The 12,511-nt window shown below is 35.0% G+C and overlaps 1 protein-coding gene across 1 annotated transcript; it reads right to left on the reverse strand.

The window, feature by feature from the left end:
* Positions 1 to 9,353: 9,353 nt before the first annotated feature.
* LOC122282389 lies at positions 9,354 to 10,310 on the reverse strand. The gene has a single exon (XM_043094341.1). It carries the CDS (start codon positions 10,308 to 10,310, stop codon positions 9,354 to 9,356), a length of 957 nt encoding a protein of 318 aa, XP_042950275.1.
* Between the last annotated feature and the right edge of the window lie 2,201 nt (positions 10,311 to 12,511).

A 12,511-nucleotide genomic window follows, 5' to 3' on the forward strand; every position in this document is an offset into this window, starting at 1 on the left:
GGGGTCGTGATACACACGCACCCGAAAACCATTTACGCCAATAAAATGGGATTTTCTTGATTAAAAAAAATGCACATAAACACAATATGCAACTCACGCCTCATGGCTCAAAAAATCAAGCAATCACAAACAAGCAAAACCAAGCACTCCGTCCTCAATCCATCCGACCCCCGAACTCTTCGGACTCAGTTCGGAATCAGCCAACTAACAACAATTAATTATTGAATGAGAAAAATATATTTAAATCTAAAAGTAGGGTTTGGAAAATACTTACAGCGCTATATGGTATTTTTAGAAAACACGCGGCGTTGCAAACGACGGAAGGAAAGCAACGTAACAGTGAAATTTCACTGTGGCCGTGGGTTGTAAAATACCCACTTTTGAACGGGGACAAACCAAGGCTCGGGACTGATGGGGAAGGGTCTAAGGATGTTTATGAAGCTAGTGGAAGTGGAGTTTGGCCGTGGGTGGCGGCGGAAACGGCGGAGGAAGGGCCGAAATGCCCAAAACAGAAACTAGCTCGTGGGAGCTGTTCCGGTGACTGTTAGAGGCCAGAAATGGGTGGGTTAGGACGGCAAGGAGTCGGTGATGAAGTGGTGAAGAGGTGGTGGCCGGAGGTGGAGCGACAGTGGCAGATGGGAGCAAAAATCCGTGAGGCTTGCTGGGCTTTTTCTGGCCAAACGGCGGCTCCGTTGGCGTTGAAAATTGGTGGGGTGGTTCACCGAAAGGAGGGGAAGATTTTGGTGGGGGTGGTGTGCCGCACGGTGGTCGGAAGCGGTGGGTCTGGGCAGAAAAAGCTTCCGGCGTGGGAGAGGAGAGAGAGAGAGACGAACGGGGGGGTATCGCGCGGGAAGGGGAGGGAAAAGGAAGAAAAAAAAAAAGAAAGAAAAGAGAAAAAGAGAAAAATGAAAAAGGGAAAAGAAAAGATGGAGGGAAGAAATGAGGTCCAATCCTCACTCCGGAAACCAAAACAGATCTGCCGAAAACGACATTAAAAACCGTAAAACGACTAAATAAATTAAACACCGCATCAAATAAATAAAAACCAATTAAAATACATTAATTTAAAATAAATAAACCAATATATTTATTAAATTAAAAACAACACTTTAGTGAAAATACACGTAAAAGCGGATCATCACATCATAAATTTTATAGTCAAGCCCAAGAAGTGAATAGGGTTAAGTGGTTAGAAAGGAGTAGGTTGAAACCAAAAAAGGCATCAAGGGTTGGAATTTACTCGTAGTCTTTCTATCTGTTGGATTAAAAAAAACATAATCTAATAATTACGACTAAGCCCCCGTTTGGATTTAGACAATATTTCATCTCATCTCATAATTACAACTTTTTCATATTTTCACACAAAATATAATAAAAAATTTAACATTTTCAAATTCTAAAACAATAATAATATTAAAAAAATAATATTCTAACAATATTTTTGTAACGCTTCGGCCCCGGAGGTCCCAGGCGTTAGCTCTTATTACATAATATCAACTCTAATATCACAACTATAAAATCTGAAAAACTCCATAAAATAATAATTTATTTGCTCAACCCAAATATCTATGTTCCTTCATAGGGATAACAAAGAAATTCTCAATAAAATAAATTAGAAACTCCCCAAAAACTCGAAAATATCATTAACTCAACATAACAAAATAACCAAAAATAAATAATTTATTACCTATGACTCTCAAATAAATACTTGTACTCTCGAACACTTATTTATCTCTGATCATCAAACCTCTCTAACACTACCTATTCTTGCTCCTCGGCTGAACCATCAAGATTGTCTAAAAATATTATAGAGATAGGGAGTGAGTTATAAATAACTCAGTAAGTAAAGAACATATACTAGTGTGCAAACATGAACATTTACAAAGTTCAGAATGCAGAACAAAATATTTTTACTTTCAGAATGCAGAATCAGAACATGTTATCAAAAATATCAGAGTGAAATTTTCAAAAAATATTCTTATTCAAAGTTCCTTTGGCACAACATAACTGAAACATTACATCATAACAAAATTTTATGTTTAACCCCCGTGGTAGGGTTGTGCAAATCCCGCAGCCAACATAGTAGAAACAAAATATGAATTTTCCCCTTATTATTCTCAAAACCCCGAATGTGCACACAGGAAAGACTATGCAGAAAACTGCTTTGCTTCCAAAGTGAGTGCACCAGAAATAGAAAAGTTGGTACTAACCCAAACAGAGCCCACAATTTTACACTCGTGGTAAGGTCAGAATGGCACGCCAAAGGTTTTCAGAAATTACATCATATCATACCAAAGTGCAAAACATCTTCAAAATAGAACATAATCAAATCACAAAAATATAATTTATGCAAAAAAAATTCATATTCACTCTCTTTTGCACAGTTCAAAAATAAAATATCAAAATAAATAACTCATGTCTACTCCAATCATGCCAGAAAATACTTTATTCATATATAAAATTTCATGAGTAATTTAGAACAAATAACTAAGGTTGTTTCACATTTCTTTTAATAACAAAACATGCATATTTTTCAAAATTAACCATAGTTTATTTCTTTTATGCAAAGTCTAGCATAGGAACCCTGCTTACCTGTAGTTCTTAGCTTCAAAACTTATCCACAACAGTACTAAACAAAAATAAATCACCACCTATAAAATAGGACAAGTAATTTGAATAAATCTCCAATTAAATAGTTAACTTGTAATTGTACCTGAAATACTTAATTTAATTCCTCAACGCTAAAATTCTCTTAACTCTAAATTACCATGATTTTCTAAATTCATCTATATCCACTTAATAAATATTCCATTAAAAATCATCATTATCATGAAATACCAACTTAACACTATCTACTCAGTACACCTTAACAAGCTTTTAAAATAAAAACTAACCTTAAGAATAAACCCATTCCCAGTTAAGCCCTAAATAATATCAAAACCCCTTTTAATAAAATAGACCCATCCCAAGCCGAAAGCATTAGACTTTCCAATAGCTTACTTAAGGGGTAAAACCGTAATTTTACCAACTCTTGCATGAAAACCGAACATTAAAAAAGGCCTGTTCATTTTCAAAAAATATCTCATCTTATCTCATCATTATAATTTTCTTAATTCTCACAAAATAAAATAAACAATTCAACCTTTTTAAATCCTAATATAAAAATAATATTAAAATAATATCTTTTAATAATATTTTATTCTACTTTCAACTTTAATCTCCACCCATCTTATCTTTATCTCATTTCTGAAAATAAACAAGAAAAGCAACTCAATGTAATAAAAACATTTCTAAAACTAGAAAGTTGAGCGGCGCTTACATACACGAAGACAGGTACCAGCTGGAAACTGGGCTGTGGTTGAGTCAATGGTGGCAAGCATCTTAATAATAGAGAGAGAGAGAGAGAGAGAGAGAGAGAGAGAGAGAGAGAGAGAGAGAGAGAGAGAGAGAGAGAGAGAGAGAGAGAGGGAGTGAACAGAAAGGAGATAGAACAAATGGCTAGAGAGAGGGATAAAAACAGAAGAGTGGCAAGGCATCTAGGGGGAAGGAAACTTACCATGAGAACACAATGGTCTAGGTTAAAGTGCATTACCCGACAACTCTTTATAGTGCAGGTGGCGACGATGAGGAGGGGCTAGCGGGGTGCAGTGGTTTGGCTCATGGTGAGGTATAAAAGCTCTGTTTTGAGTGTGTAAAAATAGGTGGTGCTGCGGTTATGCATTCGTTGGATAGTGGGCCAGCAGATTTCACTGTGCAAGAGGGAAACTCGACAGCATTGGATGGGTTGGGCGAAGGTTTAATTTGTGGTACCAATGGCTTCTATGGCTGCTAGAGGTGGCGTCGTGGCCCTAATGGTGGGAGAGGAAAAGCTTGTGGTTTGGAGGAAAAAGAGCTCTGTTTTTGGTGTAGTAAAATAGGGGACAAACGAGCTATCTTCGATGGTGCAAAGGAAGCGCAACTTCCAACGGCATTAGCTTGGAGTTTTCTTTTCATACAAGAGGGATAAACGTATCTATAAATAGGTGATTGAAAACCAAAAGAAAACCCTAGAGATGAGGGAAGGAGAGACGTCTTTTGAGTAAGAAGGCTAGGCATGATTTGTGAAATGAAACTTAGGAATATAAGGTGTTGCCAATAGAGAACTACTACTAACACAAAGATATTACACAAAGTAAACTCACAAACTAATGTGGGTTCATGGAATCCGTAGATCTACTTTATAATAAAAGTACCTTTACAATCTAACGTATCACAGCAAGACACATCAATTTGTAGGTTTATTTTTGTGTAATTTCTTTGTGGCTAAAGTATTTTCCTTGCCGATAACCCTAGCGAGACTAACGGCCTTGCGAAGGAAGCATATGCGATCAATCTGTGCATGAAAAGGAACCTACACGATGTAAAGTCTGCTTGATCTCACAGGCTTGGGCTTTTGGATGTTCAGATAGGGCCCATTTCAAATATTTGAGCCCACAATTTGGATAGTGTAGAAAATTTATAAAATAGCTATTCCCTGAATTTTGGATCTTGACTCAATCTAAAAAAAAAAAAAATCCAATTTTTTAAGAAACTTATCTCGACCATAAAAAGATTTTTAACATAAATATCAAATCCAAAGAAAATTATAATCCACCAAAAATAGAGATTTTAGGCCCATAGTCTACTTTAAAAAAAAAAAATTGAAAACTCAAATGAGCGTTTTGCACATATAAATACAAAAAAAATTTTAAAATAGCTTGGCACTGGACCCGGGTGTTACAATTTTATTCAACTTTCATCTTTCATTTAAAACCATTTCATCTTATCTCTAAGTCCAAACCACCTCTAAGGGTATCAGTCACTAAATTAGTTTTTCACTAGCGGTACTTGATCTCATGGCAATAGTCGCTTATAGTCTCCAATCATCTCCTAATTATGCCTAAATAATAATGTGATAGTTGTAGCACAGCTTTGGAGTGTAAATTCCATAGGGAAATAAATTAAAAGAATAGTAAAAGAAACAAAGAAACTAAAGAAAATAAGTAAATGATTAGTGGAGAATAAAACTTAATTTTAAATGAAAATTAAAATGAAACGAAGTGACTAACGAAAAAAGTATTCAAATTTTACAGTAAAGCGTCGGGAATCCCTTGCACAAATCTGGTATTTTAATAATTCTAATTCATTAAATAACTCAATTAGAAACTCAATTCCCAAAATTCTCAATAGGAAGATATAGATTTATAAACCAAAATTAAACCAAATGTAATCGTTTGAAAAATCATTCACCACTTTTAAAATACATAAATTATTATCACTATTGAGGAAATCCAACGACAACAATATACTCAATGAGCGATATTGCAGCAAAGAATTAAATCAATATAGATAAATAGTTGATCCAAACATAATTAAAGAACTAATCCATTCAATAGAAAAAGCATGACTGAGTCCATAAACAGAATAAATTCTATGATTATTCAGAAAAGAAAACATAAACAATGAATTGAGAATGATAAAACAAAAGAGTTTTAGTAATTAAAAATCAAATAAATAAATTAAAAATACCATCTAATGTGCTAGTTCATCCCTAAGCTCACCAAATAATTGATTCCCCATTTGAAAGAAGAAGAATTATTTTTCTTGAAGATAAGTTTCTCCAAACCCTAGCATCCTCTCTCCCAAAAACCAAAATAGTCTCTTTCTTTTCTGCCACTTATGCCACTCCTCTTTCCCTATTTCATACTAATGATATGCTTATATAGGATATGAAAGAAACCCTAATTTCTTCATAATTCACACATAAAAAAAATCGTCTAAATTTTAGGACTAATCTTAGCAGCCATGTATGTGTTTCAGGAGTTCGAATTTGAAAATTCTTATTAGAGAAAAATTTATAGAAATTTACAATAGATTTCTAATGCATCAAGAATTGCATCAATCCAATATGTGAGTGGAAAGTTACGATTAAAATATTAAAATATATCCAGACTATCTCATAGTGAATTTCAGACTTAGACTTCTTATAGTTTCCTTTTATGATTTTTTCCTTTTTTTCTTGATCCAAATTGCTCTCTGAAATTCCCAACGTATCCCTATGGACCACGAAATTGTCTACCAATTTCCTTGAACAAATAGGTTAGATCTCAATTATCAAGATTATAAAATGAATTAAATATTTTAAAATAAATAATCAACTTAGTAAGACATAATGATTGGTTACGAAGGGAAACCCTTTAAAGAACTCTTTAAAGATAAAACCCTACAATGAAGCCAAACCCAGGAAAGTCAATCTTATTATTTGAAGAACAATTACAAGTAATCATCAATTACAAAACATTTACAATTCGATTCTCTTACTTGCCTAAACAAACAACCCGTTTGTCTTCTACTGTAGTAGTAGCCAGAACCTCTGGCGATCTTCAAATGTTGCCTTTCCTCCTAAAACTCTAGGGGCTGAAATCCAATCGATGTTATTTCACACTCAAAGCATGATCACACTCAAAAGAGATGAAAAACTCCATGAAAATTCTCAAGTGAATTTTCTCCCACAAATGTTCAGAATATCCTCTCTGAAATTTGTGGCTCAAAGTCTTTACTAAGATACAAAACCGAATCTCTTTAAATAGAAAGTCTGGAAAGAATTCTACTCACAATAGGACTCTGTTGATGGTTAGAGACAGTCACAAGAACATTTCCTGACGGGTTGCTGACATTTCGCAATAACTCTTCACTGTAGTTTCTTATCTGTGTTCAGCTTCGGGTCATGATAATTGCAAACTCTTATGGATTCGAAAATCATGTAATTGACTTATCTAAACAACCTTATAAACTTCTAGATAAGCTCAATGTTGTTAAAGATAAAGTCATCTCTTATTTTACATTCATCCAAATTTAATCAAATAATGATGAGATAAATCTTGTCATTTAGTCATCTAATCATAGCTAATTTTTGCCTTTACAATCTCCCCCTTTGGCGGATTGGTGACAAAACCAACTTGATGAATGTCTTGCATCTACAATCTTCCCCTTTGGTGGATCGGTCACAAAACCAACTTGATGAATGTAGTGTGTACCTAAGACAAAACCAACCAGCAGACAAAGATCTCGTGAAGAAAATCTTAATACAATAATGAGAAGAAATGACATAGAACATTCCTTGAAACTAGTTTCAATAATAATCAAAAGTTAGATGTAATGTAAACCTACAAAAAGAGTATTCTAGTCATCATCAATAACCATGTTCAATACTTAGTTCTCCCCCTCAATATTCTGCTGCTCCCCTTTTTTATTTTCAGCAAATTCATTAAACTCCCCCTAAATTTCACAATATCAAAATATTCTAATTTGCTCTTTCAATACTCTCCCTTTTTGTCACTAACTGACAAGACACAAAATAGAATAAATATCACTTATGTGTGCTAAGATGGAGGCACTAAAAAAGACATGATGAACAACTCCCATGTATATCAAGTTTTCATGGATTAAATGTACATGATGTATGAGTATGAATGTATGTTAAACAATGAGCAAATGATTAAGACAACTTGGTTGAGACAAAAAAATAAATACTTGATGGGCATTCCATGAAAACAGAATGACAAAGGCCAAGAATCCACTCACAAAACGTCCTCAATACATACAAACAAGACTCAAAAGGAGCAATCCAGTCATTATCGAGTCAATCCAAAGTCAAATCCAAGCCAACACGTCGCATAATCAAACTTTCCACAGAATATTTAAAAATAAATAAATCCGAGCCCTAGAGAATGAAAATTTCAAACACCATAGAAGACTTAAATATGAAAAAGTTTAGGAATTTGAATCTGAAAGTTTAGGAAGAGATAAAGGTTTGAAAGAGTGTGCAGCTAGGCTCAAGAGAAATGGAGGTAGAGAGAGATGGGTGAGGTCTCGTGTAGATAGCAGGAAATAACAGAAGGGGGGAGGGTCTGAACGTGGGTTTGGTAAAAACCAAAAAAAACTTTAAGTCACATAAGTGACTTGTGCCTATGTGCATGCCATAAGTCATAAAGTCCCACTGGGACTTCAGCTAATATTTCAGAGACCAATTCCCAGACTTAGGCAAATACCTATATTGACAAAAAAAGTTTATTTTTATAGTTTTGTGTTTATTTTATATAAACCAAAATAAATAGAGATTAGGAAAAAAAAAAACAAAAAATTTGATTTTTTTTTTATATAAATATATAAATAAGCAATAGGGCAAGTAACATGTATAGATGCATCTTAGTTCAAACATAGAGTAACTCACAAAACAAATTCAATAGAGTACACCCTCTTATTTGCAACAATCACTATGGATGTTTACTCCTCATAAAATCATCAATGTCAAAGTTCATGTGAGTGTGTGAGTGACTATACTTATACCATAGCATTTTTATGAACTCATTTCTTCAATATATTTTTTATACCTTTATTCATGAATGATTACTTTCTTATAGATGCTCACAAGAGTTTGTTGCTTCACCTTAAAAGTCAAACTAATTTATGTTAGGGTCTAGATACATGAGCATCTCCTCCAAACACTAGTTTGTACACTCCATTTTTGTATTCATGTTTGTTGCTCATTTTTTTCATAATGATTAGAGCAATGATTTTTTTTTTTTTTTTGTAAGAGCTTAAGGTGGTAGATCCGTGTAGGGTGTTTGTCTTTTTCCACAATGAATTAACACCGACCTTTTCTATACAAATCAACTCTTTGTGTTTGGCAAGAGGAGAGCTCTTTATTGATGTACTAGGTTCAACTAGTATTAGTCAATTCAAGGCATGAACTCATTCTTTGATGAACATCTCATTAAATAATGTGAACTTTAATTATAAAATGCATACATATAAGTTCCTCACTGTGTATTAAAAATGAACTTTGCCAAGATAATCCATAGGGTTAGTATGCACAAAGTGAATCGCACAAAATAAAGAGATGCATAGGTTCAAGAATTTATTAAGTGATAACACAAGTGCTCAAACTTTGATATATCAAGCATGTACTTTCCTTAAAGAAAAGCTTTGAATCAAAATAGAATTTTTTTTTTATATATTATATTTTTCTTATTTAAAATTGAAAAACAGAAATATAAAAGCAAAACAGAAAAATAAAATTCATGTTCTAAACTAATGCAATAATATAAAAAATGCAAGAACATGCAAGTAGTCATTTTTTTTTTTTTGAAATAAACCTCATGTATTCATTGAATGAATCATCTGTTACAAAGTTTATCTTTCAACAGATCACTCAATACAATTTCTGGTGCTTCCTCAATCCATATTCTCTCATTATCAAATTGTAAAGCTGCTCTAGCTAGTATATGAGCCACTGTATTCATCTCTCTTTTTACAAATCTCACCTCCCACTCTTATCTATTTCTAAGGTATACCTTTATCTCCTGTATAATATTCCCATAGGTAGACAAGTTTTCTGCTTCTCTATTGACTGCCTTTATAATCCCCTTTGCATCCCCTTCCAGTATCACTTTTGTATAATTCAACTCTATACAGATCTCTGCTGCCCTTCTCAAGGCTAGACTTTTTGTTGTTGCTGGGTGATGAAGATACTTCCTTTGTCCACACGCTGCTGGTAATACATCCCCCTTTTCATCTCTGATGATTATGCCTATTCCCACTTTCTTATTTTTCAAATCAACTACTGCATCCCAGTTTGTTTTAACAAACTTCTCCCTTGGCATCTCCCAGTGTTGGCCCTGCCTTACAGCCGTAGCTAAGCCATTGCCCCTTTTTAGCAACTGATTCACTGCCTGATACTCCTGTAAAGATTCCTTTGTAGCTCTGATTACACTCATGGGACTTCTGAACTTCTTATCAAAGACTAACTCATTTCTCCTCAGCCACAACACTCTCATCGTTGCTGCTATCAATTCCAATTCAGTTTTTGTTAGTTTTCCTTTCATCCTTCCCCACATACTTAGGAGATCATCTTCTGCAACATTCCATTTCTGAATAGGGATAATCATTTCTGTCCATACAACATTGGCTGCTGGGCATTGCCATAACAGATGCATCACAGTTTCATTTTCTGTCTGACATATTGGACATAGAGGGTCATTCAGAATTTTTCTCTTGAAAAGGTTCCATCTCGTGGCTAACAGGTCATTGCCTGCTTTCCACATAAATGTTTTGACTTTCCCTGGTACTTTAAGCTCCCAAATACTCTTCCATCTTCCATCATGCCTGCTTCCCTCCGAAGTTTCCCCTATAACAGTCTTTTTCCTATCAACCTCCACTTGATACGCACTTTTGACCGAGTATAGCCCTTTTTCTGATGGGCCCCAAATGAGTTTATCCTCTACATTCATACAGCTCGGAGGAATACTGCAAATCTGCTCAAGTTCTTCCTAAGAGAAAATTCTTCTTATAAGTTCTACATTCAACCCAAAAGTCTAAAAATTGATAAGTTCCTTCACCTTTGCACTGCTTCCAGAATCGTGAATGGGGATTGTACTTGATAGGAAACAGGTTTTGACAACCATTTGTGCCCCCATATTTTGATACTATTCCCATTACCCACTCTCCACTTCCGCCCTTCATTCAACAGTCTCATTGCTCCCCACACACTCCTCCATATTAGTGATGGTTTATCACCCAACTTGGACTCCAGAAAGGTACAAGTTTTAAAATATTTTTCCTTGAATATCACTGCCACCAGATTCTTAGGATTCATAATAAATCTCCAGCCTTGTTTAGCTACCAAGGCCATAATAAAACATTCCAAGTCTCTGAATCCTAAACCTCCCTCTCCTTTCTGTTTTCCCATTTTCTCCCAACTTCTCTACTGCACACAGCTCCTCTTTTGATTATTCCCCCACCAAAACTTTGCAAACATTATGTTCAACTCCTGACACAGTCTCTTGGATAACTTGAAGATACTCATGGTGTAAGTTGGTATTGCCTGCAGCACTGCCTTAATCAATATTTCCTTTCTCGCACCTGACAGATAACCATTCTTCCAATTGTTTATTCTTTGCCACACTCTCTCCTTGATGCATTTAAAGGTGTTGTACTTTGACCTGCCTACCGTAGTAGGGAGGCCAAGAAACCTTTCAAAATTGCCCCTCACAGTTGCTCCCCCTGCTGCTAGGACATCCCTTTTATCTTCAGTTTTGGTGTTGGAACTGAAAAAAATTGCTGTCTTATCTCTGTTTAAAAACTAACCAGAAGCCTTTTCATATATACTTAGAATTCTTTGAATCTTCAACCATTCATCCAGTCTCCTACCAAACAGCATACAATCATCTGCAAATAATAGGTGATTTACCCTTGTGCCTCCTCTAACTACAGCCACCCCTCTTGTATCTCCCTTCCGATCTGAACTGTTTAGCATTGAGCTTAATCCCTCTATACATAGTATGAACAAATAAGATGACAGAGGGTCACCTTGTCTTAAACCCCTTAATGGAAAAATCCTCTAACCAGGCTTACCATTTAATAGAATTGAGTATGACACAGTAGATACACACTACATAATCATGTCTATCCACTTGCTGCTGAAACCCATCTTTCTCATAATTTTTTCTAAGAAAATCCATTCTATTCTGTCGTAAACTTTAGACATATCTATCTTTATGGCCATGCTTCCCTGCACTCCTTTTTTCCTAACTTTCATGGAATTCATTACTTCATATGCTACCATAATCTTGTCAGTTATTAATCTCCCAGGCATAAAGGCACTTTGATTAGGAGATATAATATCAGTTAACACACTCTTCAATCTATTGGCCAGCATCTTTGAAATGATTTTTGATGAAGCGCTAAAACTGCATGATTAAGTTACTTAAGTGAATAAATTGTTTAATAAAAAAATGATTTAAGTACTTAATTATGCAATAGATCACAATACTTGAGTCAATTGATAATTATGATATTCTTAGTGCTTTTGAAGATTTATAATGCAATTATTTCGCATGAAAATAAATATTTCAATTTTATTCCTCTTATAACAGGAAAGAAGGGAAATGGAAGAATCGAGAAAAGCCCAAAGAGCGAGGTGTGGAAGAATTTTAAGCTGAGTGATAGTCGGCTCGAGATATCCTATCATCCAATGGAGAGGATGGTGCTTTGAACTGCTTTCCGAAAAAAAAAAAAAAATCACAATGTTTCTTCCAAGTATTTTGTTACAACATCATGTACCAGTCTACAAGGCTGTGCAGGTGCTAGGGGAATTTGTCATTACCTTTCCTAGAGCATATCATGCAGGATTTAGCCATGGTTTTAATTGTGGAGAGGCAGTAAACAATGCAGTTGGCAGATGGACTCATTCGGACTCACACATGCACACATGCAGGAGCACATCACACATGCAGACGCAGAGCAGCAGGAGAAGAAATGGACGTAGCACATTGCAGCAAACTCATTCGGACAGTACTCACACCAGCTCACACATGCAGAAAACGTGACAGCCACTCACACAAGCTGTACAGCAGCAGAAAGACACTCGGACGTGCAGCAAGTCAGCAGAAGAAAAGAAAAAAAAAAAAAAAGAATAGCTTCAACTTTGATA

The sequence above is a fragment of the Carya illinoinensis genome, chromosome 11 (assembly GCF_018687715.1).
Source record: "Carya illinoinensis cultivar Pawnee chromosome 11, C.illinoinensisPawnee_v1, whole genome shotgun sequence".
Classification (NCBI taxonomy): domain Eukaryota; kingdom Viridiplantae; phylum Streptophyta; class Magnoliopsida; order Fagales; family Juglandaceae; genus Carya; species Carya illinoinensis.